Here is a 25,651-nt window from a genome sequence, read left to right as displayed (position 1 = left end):
ACTGAGACCCTGCTAGTCACTGACTGACCGATGCTGCTACTGAGACGTCTGTGTATGGTTGGTTTCTGAACTTCCTGTCTCCAACACTGGCAAGCTACAGGAGTCATTCGCCATTTGGTTTGGAGACTATGCCCCACTCCACATTGGAGGTTGCTGGCTGCTCATCCATCTTGCCCTCTTTCTGCCTAGAAGAATCTCACTTTTCTCCAGCCTTTTGTCCTCCTGCCACCCAGAGACACATGATTCTGCAGAAACAACTGAATGGGTAGAACGGTTTGTGCATGTGACCTTGTTCAGCCAGTGGGGTGTGAAGACTGGCTTTCAGGGCTGCTAGATCTGGCTTCCTTGATCCTGGCAGAGCTTGGGGAAGAGTCCTGAAGAATGGCGTTGCTGCAGCCACCTTTCCTCCATCAGAGGGTTGAAGTCAACTTGCAGATAAAGAGAGGGTCAAGGGCACTGCAGGCAAGTGGGGTTGGAGCCCCTGCCTCAGAGGCCTGCTGGACTTCCAGTTGGATAAGCCAGTACATTCTCTTATTATATAAGCCAGTTTTGATTTCTGTTGTTGTTGTCAACTTGGAAGCAAGGTGAGCAAGTGGATATGGATGTGGAGAAATTTATTGCCTTCAAATTAATAGACATTTAAAAATATTGAACAGTGATTCCCAGACCAGCAATGTCAGCATCACCTGGGAACTTGTTAGAAATACAAATTCTTGGGCTCCAGCCTAGAACTGCTGAATCCCAAACGCTGAGGGTGGGCCCAGCTGACTTAAACAAGCCCTCAGGTGACTGTAGGTTTGAGAAGCACTGCTTTATTCCTGGTTTCTTCTGTGGTCTCTCATAATAATAATAGATTAGATAATCTATGTTGTCAGTTTTACCTGAGTCCTTTTGCTTACTCTCGATTACTGGCATCTATTTCGCCTTGTCATAATGATTATTTTTAGAGTCACCAAACTGTCCTTTGCAGAGGACACCCTGGGGGTGGGATTTCTGCTAATCCTGCTAGGTAAAGCAGATATGCAGTGTGTCAGTCTTATTTGACATATTCCTAGGTACTCAGTTCCTCCACAATTACCAGAGTCTCAGTGTTCTCCACTTGATTGCACATGGCAGCCTTCTAGGCCGTGGTCACTGCCTAGGAGGAGGGCTTGTCTATAAGGAGGGCTTGTTCTTTGAGTTTCCTTGTCCTCCCTTAATCTCTTTGACTCATTCATTAGCTACAGGGTACATGCAGGATATGTCTCCTGGCTGCCTAGTGGGGAAGCCCTGTATGAACACATGGAAGCGGTGATTTCTCATAGGACGGTGATTCTGCAGTGTGCCCTGTGGACCACCCACCCCAGAATCTCTGGGGCCTTCTGAAAGATATGGATTACCTGGGATCTATCCCCCAAACCCCCAGTTCAATCCTTGGAGGTGAGGGCCTAGGAATGTGACATTTTAATAAGCATTCTAGGAATTCCTAATTACCCTGGAGTTCACCTTGGCAAAGGTCATTTACATATCAACACTGGGGGTGTGGTCAACTGAGAGGTTTCCCAGGACTTGGTACTTTCAGTGCTAAAACTGGGAAGTCCCTGGCACTGAGGATGAGGGTCACTCTAGGGCAGTAAGTTCAAGGTAAGCCATCTCCAGGCCATCAGATCTACAGTGATGGGATGTCATTAGTCTGACTCCGTTACCTTGCTCTGCTCTCCCCAGTTCTTCCAACTGTCTACTGGTGGCCTCCCCAGAGCCTCATGTTCACCCCAGTTTCTGAGCCAATCCTATTAAAAGCAACAAAGGTGTCAATGTCCCCTCTAGCGGGTCAGGATCTAGGTTGGTAATAAACATTCTAGTGTGATGTGCATTATTTGGTGCATGCTCTTTGCTAGGCACTCTGCTAAATACATTATTTCATTGGGGTCAGGGATTAAGGCATGTGCCCAGAGACACGTGTTAAATGATCTTTAAATGCAGCACCATGATTCTAAAGTCTGCTCATCTAACCACTATGATTGATGTCTGCCTCTCTTTTTTTAACTTCTAAAATTGACTAATATTTTCCTCAGTGAGCTCCTTTCCTAGACTGGAACCCCAATGAGCTATGAGACAGGACATCAGTTTAGACAATTCCTTAGGCTTTCAGTTCCTTAGGTTCAAATTTTGAACCCTCCATTCCTGCTGCCTGGTTGAGGTTTCTGTCCAAGTCCTTTCTGTGGAGTCAGATCAGTTCCTACCCGGTCTGACTACATCTCCAGTTGCTTTCCTTTCCTATCACTGCTTTCCAGATACACTTCCTTCTGGTTCATGAGTAGGCCTCAGGACCTTTGCATATGTTATTTCCTCTTTTCCTCCTTCAGAGTGTGATACAAATATCTCAGTTTTGCCTTTGTAGGTGACTCTACTTAAATCAGTGACCCTCTTCTTGCTTCCCACCCTTGTTCTCCTTTTCTCCATAACCTTGTTACCATCTAACATAATATATTATAATTTTTATTATTTCCTTTCCATAATTAAAAAATAATTCCCTCTAGGACTTTAGCTTTTATCTATCACTTTTCATTGATCTGAATTCAAAACTTAAAACATAGTAGGTTGCAAAATTTGCAACTACTTTTGACTCAGTTTTCCCACTCCTCGGTTTATAACCAAAGGACTTAGAATCAGCATACTACAGTAACATAACCACATCAATGTTTATAACAGCTCAGTTCACAATAGCTAGATTTTGGAACCAACCTAGATGCCCTTCAACAGATGAATGGATAAAGAAACTGTGGTATATATACACAGAGGAATATTATTCAGCCATAAAGAATAATAATATTATGGCATTTGCAAATAAATGGATGGAATTGGAGAATATCATGCTAAGTGAAACAAGCCAATCCCAAAAAACCAAAGACTGGATGTTTTCCCTGATAAGTGGAAAATGATACATAATGGGGGCGGGGGTGTGGGGAGTGAGAGAAGAATGGAGGAACTTTAGATTATGAAGAAGGAAATGAAAGGGAGAGGGGTATGAAAGATGGTGGAATGAGACAGACATCATTACCCTATGTACATGTACGATTACACAAATGGTATGAATCTACATCATGTACAACCATAGAAATGAAATAATGAACCCCATCTGTGTACAATGAATCAAAATGCAGTCTGTAAGAAATTAAAAAATAAATAATTAAAAAACATAGTAGGTGCTTAGTAAATAATCATGGAATAAATTAAGTAAGATGACCATTATGTGCCATGTTTCATACTGCTTAATTGGGAATTTTACTACTTGGAACTCCTCGTGAACTTTTTCTTTTGTGTTTGCAGAACTGGGAATTGAACCCAGGGCCTCATACATGCCAGGCAAGCATTCCACTACTGTGCCATGCTTCCAGTCCTTGGATCCCCTCCTGTTGTGATTTGGCTACATTTGGATTTTCTAGCTGGTCTGGATCAAGTCTGAGTTAACTAGGGCCCTCTAGAGGGTGCACTCCTGAGGTGCCCTCCCTTACACAGAGACTTGTTCTGTAGGTGAACTATCCTGTTGTGAAAGCCTGGTGATGTTACGATCCTGGTCTGGTTCCCTTTTACCATCTAACTATTAAGATGGAAACTTTGTTGGTTATGGATTAACTTGGCTCATATTTTAAGGATCTGCTTTTTCATTCATTAATGAGACCTTTACAGAGCACCCATTGCATCCCCAATACTGGAGATTCAGAGGCAAACAAGTAGGCCCTGTGCACAGTGAGCTCTCCATTGAGTGAGGGAGGACTACAAGATTCCCAGGACAGGCATGACAGCAGACTGTGTGCCCAGTGAGGGTGCTGGGGCCATGGGAGGCGCCTCATTCACACCAGGTGTGTCAGTAATGTTTACCTGTGGAAGTCACTCTTCAGGTGAGGTCCAAGGGCCAGTGGAATTGTCTCTGACTGAAGCTAGGTGGTGTGAGGTGAGGGGAGAAGAGGAAAGAGAAGAGAGCAGAGTCCTGGGCAGAAGGGCTGAGGCCAGAGTATATATTTTGGAAACTAGAAAGTGGTTGGGGTGCAGGTATGGGTGTGGGGTGGGGTGAAGTTGATGCTGAAGGGGAACAACCATCGGTGAGACCACTTGGGGCTTGAACAACAAGTTAAAAGAGTTTAGGTTTTATCTTGAAAGTCATTTAGAGACTCAGGTGAGTGATAGATTGGATATATGAAGATCTTTTTGTGAGCTTCAGCATCTTACTTATCTTTAGTGACCACTCATACACAGTCAAGACATAAAACAACAACAAACAAACAAAACCCAGGCTCTAATAGATGTACCTGTAGCCCATGACAAATCTCAAAACCCTGAAGTGTGTACTTCAGAGCTTACAGTCTGGACCCTGCTCTCCAGCTTTGGCTGTAGTTCGTTCCTAGCACTAGAGGGATGCATTTTCAGCATTTTGGTCCAGAGTTTATAAAACAGAGATGGGTAAGCAGGCACGCCGTGCCATCAACCTTGACCAGCAGGAAAACTGTTGGACCACTTCCAGGTGGGGAGCGAGGGGACACAGAGTATAGGAGAACTACTGGAAGGAGTGATCCTTTTACTGGCCTGGTGAGCAGTATATGGACACTGCAAGACTGTGTCTCTCTGAGGTCAGGCTGAAAAGAACCTGGTTCAGCCATAAAGAAGAATTAAATTATGGCATTTGCCAGTAAATGGATGGAACTGCAGACTTAAGTGAAACAAGTCCATCCCCAAAAAATCAAAGGCCTAATGTTCTCTCTGATATGTGGATGCTAACACACAATAAAGGGGTGGGGGCAGGGAAGAATAGAAGTTCACTGAGGAATGAAGGGAAGGAAGGGAGAATGGGAATAGGAAAGACAGCAGAATGAGTCAGGGATAACTGTCCTATGCTCATAAGTGAATACAGAACCAGCGTAACTCCACGTCATGTACAACCACAAGAATGGGATCCTAGAATAAGTTATTCTCTATGTATGTATAATATGTCAAAATACACACTACTGTCATGTATATCAAAAAAGAACATTTACACAGCATTTGTAAAAAGCAAAACAAAGCAAACAAGGACAGCAAAACCTGCGTGCTTGTTTGGAAGATGGAAGATGTGTTCTTGGACTCTACTAAAGACTCCCCTGATCTCTATCAATGGTACTGGGGAGTCTGGATTCAGCACTTTTAAACAGCGCCCCCAGGTGATTTTGAGTCCTGCTGCTGTGGGACCATAGGCCGGAGGAAGTGAGAAAAGGGAGGGGCTCACGCAGAAGATCCTCCTGCAAGTAGCACCTTTCCCTGACTCCCAGGTCCCAGACTGCTGTCCCTGATCTCCCTGTCACGGAGCCTGTTTACATGTCCCTGAAGCCCCTCCTGCTGTGGAGCTTCACTTAGCAGTTCTGCACCTGTACCCTGCAGCCCTGGACGATGGCTGGTCCTGCTGCCGTTATCCCTCACGGCACCTGAAGGATGTTTTGAAATTACTTGAGGCAAGCATTTCCCATCCTGAATTCTGACAGTAGAGAGTCCCTCCCATATTGCAGGGTCTGAAAACAAAATTATGTAATCATTTCGTTTTAATCAATCCCATACTCACAGAACATGGCCAATAAAAATATGATTAAATGTCCAACCTTACAATTTTTGCTTATCAGGTTGACTATGATTAAAGATACAAAGTCAAAGAGGGTGTGGGTAAATTGGAACTGTTAGAAAGAATGTGGATTGGCACAGAATGCCTCCAACGAATTTTGACAATGTATGTCAAGAGTTTTAAAAAGATTTATATACTTTGAAGCAGTAATTCCGTTTCATGAAATTTTTCATAAGGAAACAATTAGGGTCATAACTATTGGTAAACAGCTAAATTTAGCAAAAGGGGGAGTGGTTAAATATATTATTGAATAGAAACGTGCTTTCCATTATATATACACTGAATATGTATTTAGAAAAATGCTGGCATCATGATGTGTGGAAAGGAGATGATGTAAAACGTACAGAATTTCTATTTTGTCAAAAGCGGTACATAACTCTGAGTGGTGGGATATCCCAGATGCTTCTTAAGTACCTGCTTACTACCCAGGCTGGGCTTTCTCTAAATTTTCCAAGTTAACATACATTGTTATTATAATACAACAGTTAATGGATTCTATTTACAACTTATATGCTATGCAGCATTTAGCTGCTTTGATCAACACCACCCCTTCCACCTCCATGTAATTCTTCCTGCACTCTAATTCCACTTATCACACTCCTCCCCTCTCAGGCTCCCTCAGTGCTCCCCAGGCCTAAAGGATAAAATGAACATTCTTAGTAGGGCACAGCAGGACCCTTTATGACCTTGACTTGACCTACCCGCCAAGTCTTTTTCCTGGCTACTCTCTCCACTTTCCCTCCTTATTCACCAGGGATATGTGCCTAGGGAATTTCTTGGTCTTTCCATGCCTTGTTATGTTTGCTTGACTTTGCCTGGGTTCAATCCTTTGCCTATAATTCCTCTCCTCCTTCCTTACTTCATAAATTTCCCACTCAGCTTTCAAGCTTTCTTTTTTAAAAACAAAAACAAAATAAAAACCAAAAAATCTTTCCCTCGAAACTTTAGAAAGATCTAGGCATTGCTCTGTGCAACCGTTACACCTTTCAAAACTTCTTTGTTATCCTCTGGTAATATAACTGCTCCTTTCCATCTCTCTGTTTTTCATTAGACTGAAAGCAGGTTGAAGGCTGGAATTAACTTTGTGATTGACACATGGTAAACGGCCAATAAAATATGTGCTGAATAAAATAATTAGCACACAAATCAGATCTTCAGCAATGCCGTGCCTTGTAAAAGGGCACCCTGTGATGGGCAGGTGGGAGCTGACATCCAGCCAACCCTCCCATCCCAAACCAGGCTTGCTGAACATCTGAGAAAGCAAGCGCTGCCAGTTCACTAATTTTAGCAAATGACTGGTGTCATGGGAAGTGTTTACTATGCTGAAGCTGAAGTGGGACTGAGCTGGAATTACAAGAAAACTGTGGCTCATTGGCTTGAGGAATGGAGGACCATGTGTTCAGCTGTGGAGCGAAGCAGATCTGCCTTGACACAGAAATCCCAGGGTTCGCAGTCACTTCATGATGCCCTGACCAGGCTCCACCCCTGCTTTTCATCATCATTTCTTAGATACCCCTAGGTCCCATGTGCTTCTGGAGAATATCTGAAAGTAATTTCTGCCACTTCATATTTTTCTTTTCTCTATCCAATTTGGTTTATTGTTGTATTTTGAAAGTTTTTGCAAAGTAGTGAATATTCAAAAAGTAAGTTTTTAAGTTTTTTCTTTCTTTCTTTCTTCTTTTTTCTTCTCTTTTCTTTTCTTTCTTTTTTTTTTTTTTTTTCTGTGGAGAATCATGTGAATGACTAGTAAAATCTCACCTACATTCCTGGGGACAAATATGTGCATAAAGAAGTCTGCATTTAGCATTTTGCCTTTAGGAATTTTAAGACATTTCTTGATCAATAATACTGCAAGAGAAAACTCCCTGAAGTTTGCTATTTTGTTTAGATGAACAATTTTAAGGAGGTTGAAGTTCTTTTTCAAACTTCTTTTGCAGGAATTGTGTCTTGAAGAGTTTGAAGTGATAGAGAGCTATGGATTTAGAGTCAAAGTGACCAATCTCTGCCATTGTTAGCTACAGGCAGTAGATTGTGGGAAAAAAAAAAAAAAAACTATGCAAGATATGCACAAAGAATCCCTTATTTAGAATACTGACCACTTTGCATAAACTTATAAAATGCAACACTAAAGCAAAAAGAAAAATGTGAACTGCCAGAAATTAATTTAGGATATTCTCTAGAAGCCTGCAGGACCTAGGTGTATTTTGAGAAAAGACAAAAGTAGGGGTGGGGCCTTATTAGAGCATTATGAAGTGACTCTGGGATTTCTGTGTCAAGGCAGATCTGCTTCACTCCACAGCTGAACACATCTGCCTCAGTTCCTCAAGCGGATGAGCCACAGTTTTCTGGTAACTCCAGCTCAGCCTCCTACTCTTGACATCCCCCCACCCGCCCACTTAGCTTTGGCACAGTAAAATCTCTTGGATGTTGCTTCATGAGAACAGCAACATTTAGGTCTGCTTCACAAGGTTGCTGTTGGGATCAAGATCTCACCTTGTATGTGAAACTATTTTGTAGTCTAAAAAAAAAAAAATGAAGAAAATACCATGTTTCAAAAAATATTGATTCAGAAAAGACTGACACACTGACTGAATGGAACAAATTTGGTTTTAACAAACTTGCTCACAGTTGTGCAGAGATTGCTTCTGGTGACTTGCATCCTTGCCCTAAGCCTCTCTACCCCTCCACCCCACTGTCCCTCTACACATGTACAGGATTCAGCTTTTATCTCTGATAAATAAATGCATGCTGAAAGGACAACGGATATAATAGGCTAACACTCTGAAAATGCAGTTTTATTTCATTTAAACCAGGGTTTTATGGACATTGTGCCTGAATTCAACAGGCGGGTGTGGGGGCTATTTTTGGACAGGCAGAACTTCCAGCACCTCTTAAATCACATCACACGGCAATTCCCTGCTCCACCTACACACAGGGCGGGCCTGCATTCATAAAACAGGACGCTGGCCCAGGGTGAGACTGAAAGACTCTCCCCTTTTGATGACTAATACTTGTCTCTTTCTCCAGAAGGGGAAAGCACCACATACAAACCTCACCAACACATTTTCCTTTGCTTGCTCCAAAAAAGGGGAAAAGTGTGTGTGTGTGTGTGTGTGTGTGTGTGTGTGTGTGTGTAATCCTCCAGTGATTGGAGAATCCTGAAATGAACCTCTATAGGAAACCCCTGATGATGTTCTGTGGATGATTTTGCATGGGAAATTGAAACAAGTTGGCAGGAAGAAGAATTCTTTCTACATAATTCAAAGCAGACATTTTACTAGAAGAAAAGCAAATCAGAAATTTGCTGTCAGTCCTTGAAATTTTATTAGTTACAAAAAGTAATATATTAGCCCCTTGCATTAAATCCAGATAGAACCTATCCTTTTCTTTCTTTGCCTCTCAGTGGTATCCTAAAATGAATCTCTGAGCAGGCACATAAGACTAATTCCTCACAAAGGGTGGCCTATGGCTGTCATGTGTTATTGCACTCGCTCTGCTTCACTGCATTTCCGGGGAGAAATCAAAGGATAATAATAAGACTTGGGAACAGCCAAAATGATTAGGAATTTCTGATAGATCAGATGATCTATTTAAATATTTCCTGATGTGAAAGTGTATGTCCATGTAGATGTTGACTCTTTCGTATGAATTCCGGATAAAGGCTAAATCAGGATGAAAGCAAGCCTGATACCCGGGAGTCTGGAGCAGCAGTGTGCTCTGCAGTGCACCTTATTGGCCTAGCTCACCCTCAGAGCTCTATAGATTCAAACAGTGTGAGCACTGTAATCCAAATAAGCATGAAGTTGAATTATGAACTTTAAAGGAGGAGGTTGTGGAGAAACTTCAGTTTTTCTGGGTAAGAATTTTTCTAGGACTGGTTTCCTAGATTTCACACTACTTAATCCGTGATCACATTTTTTGTGTATTTCTCGAAGCAATATAGAAATCATATTTTAGGTCACTTACATTATCATGCTACTTAACAAAGTTTGAGGATGTTTTTAAGGTCAATCATATTGGTGAAATAGAAGAATGAATGTATGTGCATCTATTAATATCTATGTGAAAGTCACTGCTTCGAGTTAGTAATAAGTGCCTCTAATAGTCACCATAGCTTTTCACCCAATGAATACAAGTGAATCTCTATCTGGTTCTCCCAGCTTATATTCACATTCTTAATTTCCTTGCAACCAAAGATTGAGGACAGAGTCAGAATTTCAGGAAGAGAGGCCACACCAGAAACAAGTAGAAGCTTGAAAATTGTTACCATACTTTAATTCTAGCTAAGCTTTCTCTCTCTCGGAAGGCAAGGCCTTCTGTATCTTTGCTGCATCTTTGACTGTTTTGGTAAGTGTTCTGCCCCTCCTTCCTCTTCCCAATATACCCTGTCTGGGGGCCATTACCCCTTTGGCTGAAAGTTGTGAACAATAATGAGGTCAGCCACAAAGCTCAATAGAGAACAGACTCAGTTACGACCAGGGCTTAAATATGGAGCTCTTACCTCAGACTTCCTCTAAGGAGTTAAAATGTCATGAAATAATGGAAAACAAATACATTGTTTACAAAAGTAGGGATTATGAGTTCTTGAGGACAGAGACCTCTTCTAATTCAATCTTGTGCCCACTTCTGCCATAGAATAGAAATTCAATAAATGAGCTGGAGGATATCTGCTATATCCAGGGTTAGCTGAGAGACTGGGAGAGGGAAATGCAAAAGGAAGATAATACAAAATAGTTACAGGATTCTAGGACAGTTTTGTTCAGACTTTTTTTTTTTTTTTTTTTTAAACATATATTTAGGGACTGGGAATATAGCTCACTTTGTAGAGTGTTTGCCTCATAAGCACAAGGCCCTGGGTTCAACCCCCAGCATTGCAAAAAACAAACAAACAAACAAAAACCGTATATTTAAAGCCAAAAAAGAAAAATTACATCAGAAGCCACAAATGTGCACACACAGTGGAAATCAAGTAAATGTCTGCAAACCACTGGGTTATCACCGAGAGTTAAGAGCTATTGTCTAAAATATGTAACCAATAAAAGGAAAATAATAAAAGGACCACAACCACCAGTACCTAGGAATGTACTACTGAATTAGCATTGTGGAAATGGTCCATCATTTACTCTGCAGTCATTAACAGTAATTTTCATTATTTTATTAGTATGTTAATTCTTTTTGACAACAAAACGTTTTACAATACTTACTGTGTATCCTGGCACAGTGTTAGGCTTACAAAGATACTAAAAATATGACTTGTGACATCTTCTCTTCAATATCTCTCAGACATACCAGATTTAACCTATTCCAAACTGCACTTCCAAAGTCCCTCCACTTTTAGTCTTGCTTTGGTTTCCTCTGGATCAGGAGATAGTTTCATTCCGTTCCTCAAGGCAGAGCCACGGGAGTCACCCCTAGTTCCTTCTCCCGCACCCCTGGCATCTCCATTAGCACCCACCATTCTGCCTATTCTTCCTCCAGAACGGTTCCTGAATCTGTACCCCAGAGGCCTCCTCACTGGTATCCCCACGTATCCGCCTGCCTCCTTCCCAATTTATCTTCACGCAGCCACCAGAGTGAAAGAGAAACAGGTCGTGCCGCTCTCCCTTCTGAAACCCTTGATGGCATCCTATTTCCTATGAAGTACAACTGCAAACTCCTTCCTAAGGAGGACCTCCCTGTGGATCTGGCCTCTGCCCCCTCTCTGGGCACCCCCACACACAGTCTCTTCTCTTAATGTCACAGGCACAGCAGACTTTTCGTTCCTCTGACCAACTGCCATCTTTCCACTCCTGCTTCAGAGATGTGCACAGCATGCTCCCCGGGCCTGGATAGTTCCCCCACATTCTTTCCCGTTGGATCTTTTTTTCTTTCAGCTCATCTCAGTTATGGCTTGGATTTGGCTTGTCCCCCAGAGGTTCATGTACTGAAAGCTGGCTCCCAGTGTGGCAATGACAAGAGGCAGTGGAACCTTCAAGAGGTAGGTCCTAATGGGAGCTGGTTAGGTCCTTAAGAGGGATTAAGTTTTTTCCCAGAGGAGCGACTTCTTTGTTCTTGAGGGAAGTCCTTCAAAAGTAGGTTGTTAGGAGAGAACCTAGTACCTCTGACTCTTTCTTGCTTCCTTGGTCACACATGCTCCTTCTGCACATGGCTGGTTCCCTTTCTGCTTCTTTCCTATGCTGCTGTGCAGCCAGGAGGTCCTCACCGGAAAATGCCAGAGTCATGCTGTTTGGACGTTTCAGTCACCAGAATCAAGGGTCAAACAAACCTCTTTACTTTTTAAAATATATCCAGCCTCAGGTATTTTGTTAGAAAAACACTAAATGGACTAAGACAATTTGTAAATACTCATCAGTCTACAATATTTTCCTCTGTGATTCTCTTTGATTTAAAGCAATTACCACAATTTATAACTGGGCACATTATTTTGTTTGTTCAATTTCTATTGATGCCTGCCTCCTCCATTCAAATGGAAACTCTGGAAGGACTTAGAATTATACGTTTTATTCATATAAAATAGGAATAAATCCAACCATGTCTTTGGTATTTACGAGATCTTCAGATATTTGTGGATGCATGAAAATGAAACATTTTTAAAACCTTTGTCTTTGTCATTTGATCATTTAGCTAGAGCTCTATACCACCTATACTCTGAACCTATTATTTTTGTCTCAGTTGACTTTAAAACAAATCTTAAAAAATAACGTATCTCTACTCCACGCTACAGAATTAGGGAAGTTACAAGTCAGTCTAATTTTATTTTTGATGCATGTTGCAATAAATATATATTTAATGAAATAAAATTTTTATTCAAAAGCACCTAAAATTACCTGTGGGGAATAAATTGAATGGGCAAGAACTTTTTAATGAACGAGACCTGCCTCTACTAGGTATAGAGCAAGCCCTGGGCTATTAGGGGAACTGATGCAGATTTCACTGGTGACAGTGAACAAATCAATTACATTTCCTGGGTTTCCATTTCTCTGTTTACACAATGGAGATGATATTCATGTGAAGATTTAATGGGAGGGCTGAGGATGCAGCTTATTGGTAGAGAACCTGTCCAGCATGTTCTAGGCCCTGGGTTTGCTCCCCAGCAATGAAAAAAATTTAAGAAGAAAGCAATTATGCAATTCTCAAGGGTTAAAATTGCTGCTTATTCCTTAAGGCGTTCAATCATATTTACACCTCTGTGACATAACACAGAAGAGTGTGTATTATTCTCCATCAGGTCCATGAAGACTAGTGTAACAGGACAGTGCAAATACCCTCTGACCACGCCTTCACACTTCTTTTCCCCTTACCAAGTTAATTAATGCTAATTTATCTTTCACTCATTGTACTCTACTTAGTGAAAACCTGCTCATAATCTGCACATCCTATTCACAGCAAAGAGGTAGAAATCTGAATTTTCATCAGTGGACGAATGGATAAACAAAATGTAGATACGATGGAAAGTTCTTCAAAAAAGGAAGGGAATTCTGTCACAGGCTGCAACGTAGATGAGCCTTGATGACGCAATGCTAAGTGAAATAATCAGTAATAAGAAGACGATTCTGTGTGATTCCACTTACATGGAGTATCTAGAGTTATGGACTCATAGGAAAAGAAAGTGGAATTAAATGGGGGTCATCAGGGACTGGGACTGGAGGATATGGGGGGGTGGTTACGATTTACTGAATATAGAATTTCTGTTTTGCAAGATGAAAATGTTGTGGAGATTGGTTTTGCAACAAAATGAATGTATTTAACATGAGTGAATTGTACACTTGGACATGGTTAAGATGGGAAATTTTATGTCATGCATTTTTCACCATAATAAAAGTTTTAAAAATTTGTTTCTAGTGTTTTCATTCTCTCTAAAGTACAAAACTCCAGTAGTCACTGTGACTGAGAAGAGAAATTTTTTAAAAAGTGCAAATAATAGCTAACTTTAATGGGCACTGACTCTATGCCAGGTACTAAGAATTTTATATTTACTATCTCATTTAATCATTGCTACCGCTTTATAAGGTAGAATTGCAATTTATCTTGACTTTACAAAGAGGAAAGTAATAAACATATCCTAGAATTAAAAAGAGATTTAAAGCTTAATTCTACTTAATTAGCAGTAACTTGTATTTAAGACATGCTAAACCATGACAAACACTTCCGGAATTTAAACTATTTATTTTCAAACTTGTGTGTGATGCAAGTAGAAGGAATAGAGACTCTGAGTCCACAAGTTACTTACCCTGCCTGAGTTCTAGTTCCATCATTTATAAGTTATCTCCTATCTGGCTGAGACAAGGTTAGGGGAGCTGATGTACATAAAGCATCCAGCACATAAGATTTTGTTCAATAGATGGTAACTATTATCATCACTATATATAAATAAGGATTATTGACAATCTTGACTACAAGAATAAAATGAAGAACTCCTAACTCCTTCCCCAGAGTCCCTCTGATCTGGTGGGTGCAGAGGGTAGAACATTAGGCAAAGACCTGGAGGAGAAGCTGTGGTATGGTGGTTGGGCCTCATGGAATGAATCTTGCTTTATTCTTGTGGCTGGTTCACCATTGAACCCATGTCTGGAATTCTTTCCTAGATTCCCGCCTTACCCACTGCCCAAACCTTCCAGTCAATGACCCAGTCTTTAAGGGTCACTGCTTAATCCCAGGCTCCTAGCATAGGATTCCATACCTCCCTGCCCCTGGGCAGCAGGCTATTTGCCACAGTGAGCTCCATCAGCAGTTTATACCCTAGGGCATGGTTGAGACTGCCCTCTCCCCAAAGCCTTTGCTTCTGTTGTGCTTTTCTTTGAAAATAGAACTTCAGATTACCCATCCGAGAAGCACACATATTTGCACCCTGGGAACCCATTCCTAAAGCAATGGAGTCCTGATCTTCTGCCCTCTCTGACTAGCCTGGACTTGGCTTTCTCTGCTGGGCTGCTCTGGCCTCCTCCAGAATATGGAGGCTCAGGTTGTTAACACACTCGACTGCTCTTTCCCCTACTTGACAGAATTAATTAAGTTGCAACTCTTCATAACCTTTTACTCTGTAACAGTTTCTAGCTCTGCTATTTCTCCTCGTCTTCCCTTCTTTGGGTGAGAAAGACCTCCACAGTCCAGATTCTGGCAAAATAACTCCTAGATTGTTTTTATAGTCCCAAAGTAGTACTTCTTTGTTACAGCCCAATATTCCTAAATTTTGTTCCAAGTCTCATTATTTTACATTTATAAATATCAGGTTGTATTAATTGGTTCCAGCTTTAAAAATGTTCCATCAGAGGTTATTTTCTGCTATTTTGATAGTGGTTTCCAAACCTGGAGTGCTGAAGCCCTGATGCGGGCCACATTCTGCAGGCATCCCTGAAGGACTGATGTGCAACGGAAAAGATACACAGGTTCTGGACTTGGCTGTGTGCTTTGAAGACCATACTGGCCATAATAGCTTCAAAGAATTTCAACAAGTTCCTAAGACATGACCTTCCCTTTCCGAAAACCACGTTGGCCAGGCTTGCCTTAATCAAGCTGTGCTTTTCTAAGCATCCTTTTACTTGATCTCCTGCAGCAGTTTTTAATACTTTCCCTACAAGTGAAGTTAAACTAACTGGCCTGTAATTTCCTGGTGTGTCCCTAAGCTCTATGAAATAACGGCATTAGGTTGGCTCCTTTCCAATTCTTCCAGAATTTTTTTGTTTTGTTTTAAAACGCAGGATTGAAAAGGCCAGGGAATGCTTCCTGCCTCCCTGCTCCTTCGTTTCTTCCATGACATACTGCTCTTTCTATTCCCAGTAGATCTGCCATTTTAATAACTTCAAACCTCTTAAATGTTTTCACATATTATTTGTTCCTATCTCTGAAGCATGAGTTTTCCATTTTTCATTTTGACAAGGGCCACCCCCCAAAATAAAGGCTTATGATTTTATTGAATAGACTGTTAATTTGAGGCACTATATAAGAAATGAGTTTCACATCAGGAATCTGGAAAAGAGCATCAAACTAGATTACAATTAAATCTGTGTTCTTACTTATGAATTATTATAAATACATGCTGGGAAAGACTTGAAAAATATATCTACACATCCAGGAAACAGGAAGCAAAAAATGGAACTGAAACATCTGGGCATACTAATCCAGTGCACTAGCAAAGCGTCTTAAAAATGTGATGAAATGAATTAGATTGGAAGAGATCACATTTATATTCTGCATCTTTTTAAGCAGCATTTGGTCTATCATTTTTAAATGTAATAACGGAAAAATCTTTCCATATTTAATGATCTCCCAGTGGACATATTTGTTGAGATATAAATTCCTATTTTATACTGATATAAATAAATAGGAAAATTAATAATCATTTGCAATTGCAAAAATGTCCCAAGTCACATAATCTTTATGATTGTCCAAGTCCTTTAATACAATAGAAACTTGAAAATTGGTTGTTTTGAAAAAAGTTAGCCATGAACTAGGGCATAAAACTCTATATTCTTTATGGACAATTTTGTTTTCAATATTTTTTTTAACTTTTTGTTTATTCAGGGACTTAATTTGTCTTTTCTAAGTAAGTCAGTGACAGGCACATAAACCTCAGCCTTCGTGTGGATGGAAGCTCATATCCAGTTAGGGAGGAATGGTGATCACCGCCATGAGAAGGGACATGAAGTGGGACTCCAAACACTTAGGACTGGTGGCTTTTATTTCAGATTTGTTGGAGAAACAAACAACTGCCCCACTGGTAACCTTTTCTTTCTAATTTATCAAAGTCACAACATCAAGTCTGAAATTTGCACACCTATCTTATAGTGTTCATGTACCGTGTATCAGATTTAGTCTCATGGGGGAGAAACTTTGGATTTATGGTGCACATAGACCTCTCTCATCATGACAGTTCAATTGGTTTTGAATGACAGTTAAAATTGTCCTTTTTAATTATGATCTAGACTCAGTGTATCTATAGATGAGCAGGTCAGTTTCTCCATGTGGGTCATAAAGTATATACACAGAAAAATATTTGTGCATATTTAGCAAGTAAAGATAAGATCAGTCATAAATTTAAAGTATGCAGTTTTTCCAGTGTTTGAAACATTTTCTTATAGATTTGCCACTTTAGGGTTTTAAAGTTATAATTAAAACATGTGCTGGACTTATCTTACCTATTTAGTGCATATTGTACCATGGAACTACAAGTTCTGTATATACTCATCCTGTCTTCCTTCTACCATTCCTTTGGCTTTACTTGGTCTGCTCCCTTTTTTTAGCATCCCCTTCCTACATGTGGCTGTCAAGGCAAAGAGTTTCAAGACAGATGAAAGAGAACCCAGTTTATGGTAAAGTGGAAAAACTTGAGACTATGTGTCTAACCATGGTTAAATCCAAATATTTTCAATTTCTAATTTAAATTTTCTATTCAGCAGACTTCCCACCTTCTCCATACCTTCATTCTCCTATGTGTAAAATGGGGACATTCATTTTTCCTTTCAGAATTGTGATGCAGATTAATTGGGATAAAAGATCAGAATTATCAGGCCTCTATCTTTTTATTAATTGGTTCTTTTTAGTTATATATGACAGTAGAGTCCATTTTGATGTAATCATACAAGCATGGACTATATCTTATTCTAATTACAACCCCTGTCTTGTGAATGTATACAATGGTGACATTCTCTGTGGTATATTCATATACGTGCATGGGAAATCTATGTCAGATTCTTTCTACTACCTTTCATATTCCTATCTCTCCACTTCCCTTCATTCCCCTTTATCTAATCCACTGAGATTCTATTATCCACCCTTCCCTCTTATGTGGGTATGCTTCTGTATATCAGAGAAAACATTTGACCTTTGGTTTTGGGGGATTGGTTTATTTCTCATAGCATGAGAGTCTCCAGATCTGTCAATTTACCAGAAAATGTTATAAAAGTCATTCTTTTATCCCAATTTTATTTTTTATTTGTTCTTATTAGTTATACATGATAGTGAAATGTATTTTGACATACATATATATGGAGTATAACTTCTCATTCTTCTGGTTGTACGTGATGTAGAATTACATGGGCCATGCAATCGTATATGCATAATATTCTCCAGTTTCAACCGTTTATGGGTAAATGCCATAATTTCATTCTTCTTTATGACTGAGTAATATTCCATTGTGTATGTATACCACATTTTCTTTATCTATTCATCTGTTGAAGGGCACCTAGGTTGGTTCCACAGTTTAGCTATTATGAATTGAGCTGCTATAAATATTGATGTGGCTGCATCCCTGTAGTATGCTGCTTTTAAGTCCTTTGGGTATAAACTGAAGAGTGAGATAGCTGGGTCAAATGGTGGTTCCATTCCTTGCTTTTTTTTTTTTTTCTTAATGTGCTAGGGGTTGAACCCAGGGCCTTGAGCATGCAAGGCAAGCACCTCTATCAATTGAGCTATATCCCCAGCTCCCTAGTTTTTTGAGGAATCTCCATACTGCTTTCCAGAATGGTTGCACCAATTTGCAGTCCCTGATCATCAATGTATGAGTGTACCTTTCCCCCACATCCTTGACCACATTTATTGTTATTTGTATTCTTAATAATTGCCATTCTGACTGGAGTAAGATGAAATCCCAGTGTAGTTTTAATTTGCATTTCTCTAATTACTAGAGATGTTGAACATTTTTTTCATACATTTGTTGACTCTTCATATTTCATGTTCTGTGAAGTGCCTGTTCTGTTTCTTTGCCCACTTATTGATTAAGTTCTTTTTTTTTTTTTTTGGTGTTGTTTTTTGAATTCTTTGTGTATCCTGAATATTAATACCCTATCTGAAGTCCAGGCAGCAAAGATTTTCTCTCATTCTGTAGGCTCTTTCTTTATGGACCTGTTTCCTTTGCTGTGAAGAAGTTTTTTAGTCTGAGGCCATCTCATTTATTGCTTTTTAATTTTACTTCTTGCACGTCAGGAGTCTTGTTAAGGAAGTCAGTTCCTGAGCCAACATGTTGGACTGTTGGGTCAGTCTTTTTCCCCCAGTGCCATCTTCTCCAAAAAACTTCTCTGGATTCTACTTTCCTCTTTATGCCTCCCACTCTTTCTTTAATTTCCCATAACACTTCACCTGTCCCTCACAGACTTCACTATTTTCAGCATTACATTATTCACTCATTCAACAAATATTTATTGGATACCTACTAAGTGCCTTGATTATGTACATATAGCTTCTCAAGTTTATATTCTTTGTGATATTCATGTTCTTTCCTCTCTCTCCATTGGATAGACAGTGCTTGGGAAAGAATGTGCTTGCTAGTTGGTAAAATTGGCCAATATATAATTCAGGCAGTATCTGTACATCCATTTTTACATGTATTCACATCCTTGGTGGGAACGGCTTGTTGGAAAGAGTGCTTAAATGCCAGCATGTGGGATCATCCTTGTCCATGTTACTGAATAATAACAATAAAGTAATAGCTGGAATATTCTCTTCCCATTCCTACCTGAGTCCTTGGAATAGTTCCTGCTAGAGAAAAACATGGTCTTCAAAATGAGAAGGTGAATGAATAAATGAGCTGTAGGGATGTCTCTGTGGAATTCCATTAGCACAAATCTGAGCAGGTTTTCAAAGAATGACGGTTTATAAATAAAGACTCTCTCATATATACAATATCATGGCTAGATGAAATTCTAAAGTTTCAGGGGAAATTACACAATTTCAAATGAGGCTGTGTGTACACAACACCAAACCATCCAAATGAAACCTTGAGCAAATCACTCAGGAATGTGGTCTTTGCTAGTCCAGACATTTCGAGTCCTCATTGGAAATGTGTAATATGGTTCTGACAGTATTTTACTACTCATGGACAAACCAAACTGTAGTGAAATCTCACTTTAATTGGCAGGTCCTAATCAACCACAGGCTAGGAAGCCTGGAAGCCAAACTGGTTAATTGTGTTTAAAGTAAGAACAACTAGGCTCTGATTTAAGGCCAATGAGAGTGTCTTACAAGCAGAAGTAAATATAAGCATTGAAGTGCATTACCTTTATGATGTTTTGAATTCCTCCCCACAAAAATGGAGGTCTAAAAGGAAACAGGACTCCATGAATTTCCCACGTATCAAGCCATTGTATTAGTGTATTCTCCCCCCATTGAAGAGTCTCCTTTAGGAGCAAGGCATCCTAAATAGGTTTCTGAGGAGTCTACCTGTGGCAGGTATCCCAGCTGGACACAGGCATGCAAGGCTTTAGGCAGAACTAGGCTCATGAGCAGGCTGTCTATGGCTTGAAAGCCCAGAAGTTCCAAAAGATTTTGGCTTCTGGGGCTCTTGCATGGCCACCCCTCATTACAACTCTGGTGCTTTATGAGCATCACCAGTGACTTTTCAGTTCACCTGGGGTGAGGTACCAGGTGACAGAGTTCCTGGAAAGATCCTCAGTGTGGAGGGACTGAGACTGGGAATGTACCCTCTTCCCTATCTGCGTAGCCTGTCCTTGGACGGTGCTGAGCAGAAGCCTGCATTTATTTTATGTTCTTTATCACTTTTTCTATGGCAATTGATGTTCATAAATGTCTGGTACACCCAAGGTCCAATCTCTGTGGTGCTTCACCCTCCCTTCCCTTTCCTTCTGGAACCATTCAGAGAAGGGCATGTGAGTCGGTGTGGGAAGCTTATTGCCCAAATGTTCCACTGGAAGAGTGTGGGAGAGCCAGATGTGAGAGGGACCTCCCCTGAGTGCAGAATATGCAACCAAGAGTCCCCGCACATATTGGGGAGGAATGGCTCCCTAAGTTAACTCTGGATTTGTAGCATTGTGTTATCCCACATCCAAGTCAAAATGCCCATCCACATTAAACATCAAAACTGGCCTGTTATCATCTCTGACTTTTCACTGAGCATCTTTGAAGAAGAAAGAATTCTTTGGGAGGCTAATTGGTCCCAGGCCCGAGAATTGGATATGAATGTCTATGGCCACTTCAGAAGAAAAATCCTGATATTTTAAACCCAGGTATCACACAAGGTTTCAACTGAAGCACATGTATTCAGAACATCATAACAAAAGATAGAAGGCATGCTATTTGATCCCTACTGCAGAGAGCGTTTCCTATGGGAATGAGAGAACTTTAGCAAGAGTTAATGCCATGAAATTCACAGTACTGTCAATTGTGAATAAATACAGTGACACTTGGATAAACTCAAATAGTGCTCAAGCAATACCAAAGAGCTTATTATAGGATCATCCCAGAGCTGAGGTACATAAAAACTTTATTAGTCATCAACAAAATGAAGTGCAAACAAATTGGTCTCAGAAAGATCCAAAAAGTCTTTGTTTTAGGTCCACAGAACCATAAAACAGTGCCTGACGAATTGTGATATTCCAATTAATCACTGTATTTTTATAGTTTCTTGTAAACTGCAAGATGCATGTCAACAAGGCAGGGTGAGAGAAAAATCTCGTACTGAACATGAATTCTGAGCCCTGTGCACAAGCCAGACTTTTGTATTGAGTAGCTGCTAGAAATGGATGGGATTTCAGTCTGAAAATGTTCACATTGATTAAAATTGGATGTAAAATGTGCACACACTGATGGGAAGTGCTCCAGCGGTGGCTCTGTCTTATTCAGGAAACTTGCTTTTTTTGTGAAGCCAATACTTAGAATTGTACTAATAATGACTCCCTTTGATACCATCACCTACTCAGCAATCATCCTGAAAAACTGTGACCCAACACTTTTGTATATAACAGTTTCTAATTTATAGTTTTTAGTTTGATGCAGTGATGGCATAAACACTCTAGGGCAATTTTGTTCCTAAAAAAGGATTTTGCTTAAAAGGAGGCAGATTGTTTTGTCTGTGTGACTATCAGGAATGGACATCTTCAATTAGGAACACGAGTTGACTTTCAAAAAACAAAATAAATGAAAAAAAAAGGGTTGCTATCATATCATTACTTCAGTTCTCATTTTCTAAAAATTTTGAAAAATCTCTTTGAAAAACACTTTCACCTACCTCATAAAATAATGGAAGATTACTGGATACAGCTGGCTTTTTTCCCTTTTTAGATGGTATGGTTCCAACAAGTTCATTTATTTCATGGATCTGCAAGAGAGTTAAATTTATTTTAAAAGAAAAAGAAAGACTTAAAGAATACTTAGATACACGCAACAACTTTCAAACCTCAGGGTGACTTAAGCAGTTGGGGAACCTACTAAGAAGGAGGGTCTCTTGATTACCTGGGACATTTGCAGCTACCCAGGTAAGCTGTTAGTAATTGTTTGGGCAAGTGCCACCTGACAGATCTCTGTTGTCATCCCCCTCTGACCTCTGACAGCTACATTCTCTGCCAACTTCATTTGCCAGTGAGTTATGTACTTTCTAGGAACCTTATTTAGTCTAGTCTTTTGTTGTTATTTAACATTTATTAAATAATTCTTCACAGACATGTTGCCTGAAATGGCCTCAGAAATCTTTGCCAAATGAATGAATGTTGTGTGACTGACCTTAATGAATGAAAATTGCTATTTCCTGATCAAACATTTCGAATTTATTCTAACTATATGTTTATTTAAAGTGATCCACAAAAATTTAAAAAACAGTGCAAGCATGTGATCACTTCATTAATTTTATGATTTTAGTCCATTATTTCAAGTAAAAAGCCTTTGAGGGGTGTTGCACTAGGAAGGGAAGATAGAGTACCTGCTGGAGGATGTCATGCCAGGAAGCTATGCTGAAGAGTCTACGCTGAGGGACTTGCACAGCCAGGTTGAGGGCGCCAAGGAGAAGATCATCCTCGATCTGGTTCCCAACCACAAAGGCGATGGACGCCTTCCAGTCGTTCTGTTACAAAATCAGATGGAATTAGATGCTAAATGTTCCTGACTGAGTGATTTTGTGTTAAAGGCTTTTGCTGTAAAACAGGGTATTTTTTTCTATAAATCTTACCTTAAAAGACAAGGGTTGACATTGAGGTATATGTGGGTCTTCGACTGAAGAAGTCACAAGGGGGCAGTATTGGGCCAAATTTCAAATAACTTGATTTGAAACCCGTTTTCTGGAGAAACTTTTTATTTGTATTTTTTGTATCATTTAAAGAACATTTTTTCAAAAAATGATGTTTTTGCTATCATACTGCCTAGATTAATGTGGTATTGGAAAGCAATAGTTCATCCCTTTGTCACAGATAAATATTAAGATGTAACCTGGCACATCTTAGGATTCTAAAGAGTGTTAGGAATATAGAAGGAGCTCAAAAAACAATGGTTAAATTTTGGGTAATAGTTAATGAGTTGCCAGATGAGAAGTGGAGCACATCTTTTCCTCCTAATGTAACCCAAGAATATTATTGCTAATTCACAAAAGGGTTCTTTCCAACTCTAGGAAAAAGGCTAAAATATTATACTTGGATGTGAAATTTTGTGTCAAATAATTTAAAGAAAAAAAAGGTACGAAAGACAATGATCTCATTCAGTGATCTCTTTCTTTCTGCTTGTTATAATTTTAATTTCTGCTGGGAAGCAATTGCCTGGGAGATTAAGAGCAGAATTCAATGAATTAACCACTGTGTGGTGCAGGAAAAGGGAGGCCTGTCATGCTTTTGAACACCTGCGATCTTAAGGGGAGATGGAACATGTGTACATGACACAGACTTCCAAAAAGAGATAACAATAGGCAGGGCGCTCTAGCCATGTGGTCGCTTGGGGCCTTAGCTTCCCCATTAAAAAAATGAAAGGTTTGGATGAGGGCAGTGTCTAAGTTTTCCTCTAGCTCCCCTCTAGAGATCTGACTTAAACAGAGTAAAACCTACTCTTGGTAGACGCCAAAACAATGTTTAAGAAGATCTGAAGAGGTCACACAAATTTAGTAAAATGCCTAATTTTGTGTGGTTCCCTCTGGTTTCTGTCCAGTTCATAATCAGGTTGATGACAGAACTAGGGTATAGGTGGGAGGAAAGATCTAATGCAAATTCTTTCTTAACACCAAATAGCATTGTCCTTAAATGCTTCTTATTTTTTCCATGGAAACTTACTACCTAACAAGACCCACCTAGTTTTCAATGCTATCACCAAAACATAACCACATGTAGAAGCATAAAATGTTTATTTCTCTTACAAAGCATGGCTATGTATGCATGTGTGCGTGCAAGGAGGTGTTTTGACTCTGAGTTTATTGAGTTCAGAACATTCTTTTTGTCTGTTAATTTGCCATAGGATGACTGAGTAGCTGTTTTTAAAATTTTCTGGTTCTAGAAAGTAAGTATGCTATTTATAACACATTATTTAGGAAAAAAAAAATCTATCATCACAAATGCCCTTTCCCGCATTGCATGATTTTCTTGCCTCTTGTCTGCTCCCTCCCCAAATCTGCTTCTCTAGTTATCACTGATGGAGAAAAACCTCTGGGTTTCTCACAGTAAAATACACATGCGTCCTGGGAAGGCAATGCCTTATAATGTTCTTGGCAGTTTTACTTTCCAACACTGAAGATTTTAATGACTACCTCTATGCCCCCATCCCAGTCCCCACTGCAAGTTTCCTTGCCAATATTTGAAAGTGAATGGTGACAAGAAGAGGCCGCCTGTCAGCTCTTTTGGAGACAATTCAGAAAGAGGACATTGCAGTCCATCACTACCTATCTGCAAATATCTGGCAGCAAAGGCAGGTGTTGACCATTAAAAAAAAAAAAAAAAAGCAGAGAGGAGGAGGAAGGAACAAACGATTATTGTGAATCTGCCATGTGCCGGGCATAGATTATTTCACTGAATCTCTAAGTAACGCATGGAATAGGGACACTGATACTTTATAGACAGAAAAACAGAGGTCTGACAAAGTAAAACAACTTGTTCAAAGTCATTTTGGCAGAACCTCGTGGAGGATACGTGGCTTGCAGTTTTGTGATCATTTCAGTGAAGTTTTGGGAGCAAGCCCTTGGGCTCAGAATGGCCTTCTATAATCCTTAACTCGGAACTGACAGACTACTTCACCATATTACTATCTATCCCATGTTACTGATAGATGAAGATTTATATTACATGTTAGTGTATAGAGAGCCTTTAAAATGATTAAAAAATGATAGTTTTATAAAAGTTCAGAAGTTAAAGAAATTTCCTAAGGTTCTCTCTCTTAAAGCCTAGTGATTTTGCTTCTTTGCCCCAAAGTGCATCTTAATATGAGATTGTTCCTCCAGTTCATGGTGCTATAATGAAACTTGTAGGATCCCCAAGGTCACCTTAAAACTGTGTACCTCCACTAGAATATGTCCAGAATTATTCACAGCTCTCTATGAGATGCCCCTAGGGATCCAGGCCACATCTCTCTAAGAGAGTCCAGTTGGGGCTCAATTTCCCATCTATACCCTCTTGCCCACAAAGCACCTGCTTCAGAAATTGAATCTAATAGGCAAAATAGGACTCATGTAAGAGTTTGTCAGAGTTGTGATTTAATTCTAATCACATCATCAGAACCCAGGTAAGCATGAGCTGGACCACTCAGACAGTAATAATCAAATCAAGAATGCCTGGAGAGAAAGATGCACACGCTGCATGCCACAGCAGGGGGCAGCCAGATGCAAGGAAATGCATCATGGTGGAAGAATGAAGAACAAGTCATTTCCTGTGTCAAATTGGGAAGAATAGCTGAATAATTATGCTCTACAAATATGATTTTTGAATCTTTCTCTTGTTATCCTAGGTGATGGTAGGTTACAAGTTCCTACCAACTGGCAGCAGTTGTAGAAATAGGAAATTGGTTGGGGGGAAAAAAAAAACAGATACAAATTAGATTCAGTAAAATACTATTAAAAATACCCCTCCACCAACAGCATCCCCATATGCAGTTGAACAGAGTCCTTAAATTTAAGTTCACAGGGAAGGAAGATAATTTAGTATAGAGAAAATAAGTGCTGACTATTGGGAAGAGAAATGAACGTATCATGTGTGCAATCCCATTAAACACATGTGTGAGTACAGCAGTGCTCCTACCTATAGGTGAATTTGTGTAAGACAAGTTGAAGAAGTTTGTGTGCAATGTGCATGCACTGACAGAAAGAACACATTAATCACTTGAGAAAAATTGCACTGA

The 25,651-nt window shown here is 39.9% G+C and overlaps 1 protein-coding gene across 2 annotated transcripts in view; it reads right to left on the bottom strand.

Annotated features, from left to right (window-relative positions):
* The window catches only part of Spag17 (sperm associated antigen 17), a 230,243-nt gene that overhangs the window by 177,042 nt on the left and 27,550 nt on the right, over nucleotides 1-25,651 (bottom strand). For both annotated transcript variants that reach the window (XM_047539956.1, XM_047539948.1), the window contains exons 2-3: nucleotides 22,272-22,412; nucleotides 21,585-21,674 (exon numbers count right to left, since the gene is read on the bottom strand). In XM_047539956.1, the coding sequence (XP_047395912.1) occupies nucleotides 21,585-21,674; nucleotides 22,272-22,412 (231 nt within the window). The remainder of the gene's footprint in view (nucleotides 1-21,584; nucleotides 21,675-22,271; nucleotides 22,413-25,651) is intronic.

The sequence above is a fragment of the Sciurus carolinensis genome, chromosome 1 (genome assembly GCF_902686445.1).
Source record: "Sciurus carolinensis chromosome 1, mSciCar1.2, whole genome shotgun sequence".
In the NCBI taxonomy this organism is placed as follows: Eukaryota; Metazoa; Chordata; class Mammalia; order Rodentia; family Sciuridae; genus Sciurus; species Sciurus carolinensis.
The sequence above is the reverse complement of the archived record's forward strand: the minus strand, read 5'-3'. Positions and strand labels throughout refer to the sequence as shown.